The 5,100-nt window shown below is 37.4% G+C and overlaps 1 protein-coding gene across 1 annotated transcript in view; it reads right to left on the bottom strand.

Moving 5' to 3' along the window:
* Window positions 1-1,167: 1,167 nt before the first annotated feature.
* The window catches only part of LOC108752961 (RNA polymerase II degradation factor 1-like), a 5,215-nt gene continuing 1,282 nt past the window's right edge, over window positions 1,168-5,100 (bottom strand). The window contains exon 2 of the mRNA XM_018494231.1: window positions 1,168-3,355. Coding sequence (XP_018349733.1) covers window positions 2,489-3,355 — 867 coding nt within the window. The 3' untranslated portion in view covers window positions 1,168-2,488. The remainder of the gene's footprint in view (window positions 3,356-5,100) is intronic.

The following is a 5,100-nucleotide window of genomic DNA, read 5'->3' on the forward strand; positions in this document are numbered from 1 at the left end:
TAGACAAGCAATTGTAATCGATAAAGAAACGTCTATCACACGTAGCGTTATTTCTTACTGATTATTTATTACGAAAGGAAGTAGTGGCGAAAATTGCGGGGCCAGCAAGGTCGCGTTTTATCAAGAGTTTACAATACGTAATAATGCGCATACGCATTTTTTGCATTGAACCGATTGCTGAGAAACTTTTTAAGAGTGAAAAGTATAACGCCGGCTTGTTCACCTTGAGACTTTCTGAAAACGAAAGTAAAACCACTTTGTTCAATATAACAGCATTCGATTGTGATGGATTGTCTCTGGAAGAGGTGATATTTCTGAAAGAGGGAATATTTCGAGAAGTATGTATCAAATTGACGTCGTGGTGAAATTCTGAAGAAACCACGAATTATTCGCGCGCAAAAACTGGGCGTGGGAATACTCAATTTAGGTAACCAAAAAGCAGAAGACAAAGGCCAGACATTTATGCGATGCGAAAATTTAACCTGTGAGAAATCGGACCGGTTTATGCTTACTTATATTTCATAATCTTTAGAAGCCCCCAAGGAGGGGCAAAATAAGATCGCAGCCGTATGTGGCCGTTTCTGCAACAATGTGACTTTGGTTGTCATTACATCAGGCGTTTTTAAACTCTTCTTGAGTACACTGAACGAATTGATTCATCGAGAAACAAAATAATAAAATTAAAAAAAATTTTTAACGAACGTTATCAGGAATGTTCTTATAGGAATAAAATTTTATTTTTACAAAATTACAAAAGTTATTCTTTATATATGTTTTGCGATTGGAGCAATATTATTTATTTAAAATTGAAGTACTTTTTTTTTGTATAAGGAAAATCTTAAGATAATTTTTATATACAAAATAATTAGAAAAATTTCTATGACTAATGTCAGATTTTGATATTTGTTTGTAAAAATATGATACAATTGAGTGTATATCGTTATCGTTCCATGGCAATCTTCGAAATAAATTAAGTTTCCTTATTATGTTGTATAAATGCGAAGAACAATCTGGTAATTTGATATTGAATATAGAATTACTACGTGTACGTTTGAACGAAGGTGTGACTCTATTCTTTCGTGCGTTTAGCAAATATGAACATTGAAAGCCTTTATGACTAACGAGGACCATAATTGGAAAGGTGAAATCAGGAAATCTCGTCACACCGGCATTGTACGGAAATTTTTTGCGTTCCATTACATAGAGGCGGTGGAATTTAGTATTGGCCTCACTTTATTCCACTCGAATTACCTTACAATAATCTAATTACAATAGTAAGCACGCCCAATTAACATAACATTGTCGGGGATCTCGTCGTGAAAATGCAATTCCAGCTGATCGCAGCACTCCAGAGTGGCGAGTTCTCGAGGCGAACTGCGTTTTTCGGAGTAAAAGCGAACATCCACTGAAGGGAAAGACGAGAAATTTTATTTACATTCTTTTTACAACTCTTACTATGTCTAATCGGTACCACTTATTATCTGATAATTCTTTGACGAATAGTGATATACGTAATAATAATTTTAATGATTGATAAAAAGATAATGTCAAATATTACGTCTTAATATTAACTCGATGGATATTCGTGAAAACAAATAATTAAAATAAGAAGTCGAAAACTCAGACCTTGACGTCTATTTGCTCAAAAAATAACTTCTCGTTTTTGGAAGCTCTTGAAAAATTCTTTTCTTGTTTCCAAAGATAAAGGAACTGATAAGGCTAAAAATCCCTTTGAATAACGTATTAATATTTCCATCAAAATTATTTTATATTTTGCTGTCAATTTATCACAGTTTATCGTTATTAGAACAATGTGAAATATATGAGATGTATTATTTTTTGTCTTGTGGATACGTATTTGAATTGTTAATTAAATACAATTAATATGAAAAAAAAATCATGTTACGTGAACGGAATAGAATTTTATCGCGATTTTAGACATCAATAGACTAATAGTTCTCAACTTCCGATTACAATATATGATCTATTCGCGATAATTATCAACCACACTGCCATCCACTTCAGGTAGAGTGGGTCACGTCGAGACAAGTTATCCAATCGCCGACGCGTCCCATTCACGAATAGAATACAAGACCAACACGTAACCGAGACGAGCAAAATTGAATTTGGGATCAATCGTAATACTTAGGCTACGGTCCACTTGATGCAACAAATTCTTTGAAGCGTTCTTTGATTGGTTAGTTAATAAAATTCTCTTTTCTGATTAGTTAATGAAGTGCTTCGAAGCATTTGCAACGTTAAGTGGACCGCACTCTTGTAGCTCTATATTACAGTGCATATAGCGCTCGATTTCTATACACGAAAATTCAATTCTACACAGTGACGTAACGTAAATCTATTCGAAGAAAAACATTAGAGTTACAATAGAGCGTTACAATTGAGCGGCATAAAATTTCGTTGAGGCTCGAACGATTGATCCCAGACGCTTCTGCTCTTCTTGGTAGGCAAAGAGGCAGGACTAGACAGCCTAGTAGTAGCCGAAGCTGATGTCGTGCAATGGCGGTGCCACTCCCTGAGGCAGAGCATAGTCCCTGGCGAGCTGGTCCAGGATACCGCCGCCCGCGCCGCTGCGGGCCTGCGGCTGGGAACGAGCATCGGGCTGTTGCGGCGCAGGACTGAACTGAGCTGGTCCCTGATTGTAGAGCTGCGAGGACGGCGCTGGTTCGTAGTTCTGCGGCAGCAGGGGCTGTCGCGGCGCTTGGGGTGCCGGGGCGGCCGGGGTGAAAATGGGAGGTTTGGGGAGCGCGGGTCTGCTTGGGGCTACCTGCGCAGGAGCGTATACAGCCTGGGTGTGTGATTGTTGTTGGTAAGCCGGACGAGCGGGCGCCAGTTGCCGTTGCTGCTGCTGCTGCTGCTGCTGCTGATGTTGCTCCTCGTAGGCCTGCGCTGCGAGGGCCTCCTTGCTGGTGGTCTCGTCGAACAGGGTTGGCGGGGCCACGGTGATACCCTCACCGGCCGGCTGGAAACCATACTGATCCGCGCCATATTCGACTATACGGACCTTACCAGTGTCATCGACGAAACCGTACTTGCCCTTCACGTCGCCGGTCGGTAGTTTGGTCTCGATCTTGAAGGAGCCATCTGCGCCTTCGAAACCGTACGTGTACGAGCCATCTTCGTTGTGTCGATTGATTTGTTTCAGGATCGCCACCGGCGTCGGCTTCGGATTCGCTGGCGCAGCCGATTGGCGATCCGGATCGGTCGCGTAGCTACGTGGAGTCGGCTGGCTAGGTTGTTGGGAGTCGTATTGGGCATAATCGTCAATATAATTACCGCCAGGTCGCTGGTACTGCTGTGCCGATACCGTTAGCAGCGCGGTGAGCACCGTTGCTACCTGAAACGCGAAAGCACTGTCAATTCATCGCATTTTGGGACATACATCCAATTAATATTGGGAATTGCTTATATGTAGTCACAGAAATAGCAGACTTTAATTGCAAATTTTTCCTTATGTCTCGCGTGTTGTACATTTGTCTTTAGTTTAATTACATAAATTAAATTATAATATATTAATCAAGTTATAATTTAAAATTAACCCAGCAAACATTAACTATATACTAATATACTTAGATATAATTTTTAGATATAATTTTTTACTCAACAATATAACTGTTACGTGTTATATAACTGTTATAATGTATATTATAGTTATACTTGTTGAGTAAAAAATTATAATTAACAGTTATGTTATAGTTGATATTTGCTGGAAAGTCATTATTTTAAATTTATTCTTCTTTTTTCTAGCTATTTAATAACTTTCTAATTTTTGTAATTTATGTAATAGTTAAGACTACAAAAACAAATTACATACAAAAATTGTAGTAGATAATTCATTTTAGTAATAAGGCGGTCATTTTACAGCTTCTTGCTTTAATACCGTTAGATTTACTCAGTTTTATGTTACCATTTTTATGTCATTCTTTAACGCTTGTTATGTTTTTACTCGAAGAAAAGAACGTCAAAACTTGATACAAAGTAAAACGAGAATGCCTTTGTGCATGACGTAAGGGTGGACGTATAGAGTTACAAAGTTATGAACCGTTGATTTCGTGAAATGCAGTTGTGAGATCAGCGCGTGACAGTGCGTGAACTTAAGGCTATGTAACAAGTTATAGAGCAGAACCTTAACCGTCAGATGCGGACAACGTTGTAATACGGTTGAGAATAGATCGCGCGCAGCTCGAAGGGTGTCGAATTCCACGTCAGCAAAATGGGTCTCAAGTCGCGGAAACCGAGCTATGAACGCCCATCGATATTGAAAATAGATAAATCAAGTTATTAAACGCGATCGTTCACGCGTGACTATGCGTGCCCCCTTATCTATTCCATACGTGTGCGATTACAACCGCGTGCTGATTTTAATATTAGCAAGAAATAATTAATTCACTCAATCTGCATAGTATGCTTCCTGTAACTCTAAATAGGCGAACGTGAAATGCCGACAACATTTGAACCAACATCAATTAACCGGATTCAAACTCTTATTAAAAATACTAACTATTAATTAAACCTTCGTATCGTGAAATTTATTTCTTTTTATTATATTATGCCACGCTGTTATACTTATGTTACATCATCATTTCGATTTGTTAATAAAGAACGATTTTGTTGAAATATTATTATATATATATAATATAAAAATTTATAGCTAGATTTTGTTGGATCGTAAAAATAATTATGTAGGAAATTCAGTAATGCTACAAAGAAGTAATCAATACTGCACACAATTTTAATATGCAAGCAGCTTAAGCCTATATATTTTGATGAAAAAAATTTCAACAAAATTATTTTTATTATTTCCACATTTAGCCAAATTTTTAGTTACTTCAGCAAAACTGTTCTTTCCGTATATAATTTCTTATTTCCTGACACAGCTATTTAACATACGTGTATGGATAGTCCGATATTAATTGACAAAACTTATTTTCGTTCTCCGTATTTCGTGTTCTCCATTTTTTATGTTTAGTTTCTTATCTTCTCGTATGTTCTCAGCAAATTTAAAAATTACAGAATATAGCTAAACACACTGCATTTCTTCCTTCCTACTTATTTCCGTATACAATTTATTTATGAAGAAAT

The sequence above is a fragment of the Trachymyrmex septentrionalis genome, unplaced genomic scaffold (assembly GCF_001594115.1).
Source record: "Trachymyrmex septentrionalis isolate Tsep2-gDNA-1 unplaced genomic scaffold, Tsep1.0 scaffold62, whole genome shotgun sequence".
Lineage (NCBI taxonomy): Eukaryota > Metazoa > Arthropoda > Insecta > Hymenoptera > Formicidae > Trachymyrmex > Trachymyrmex septentrionalis.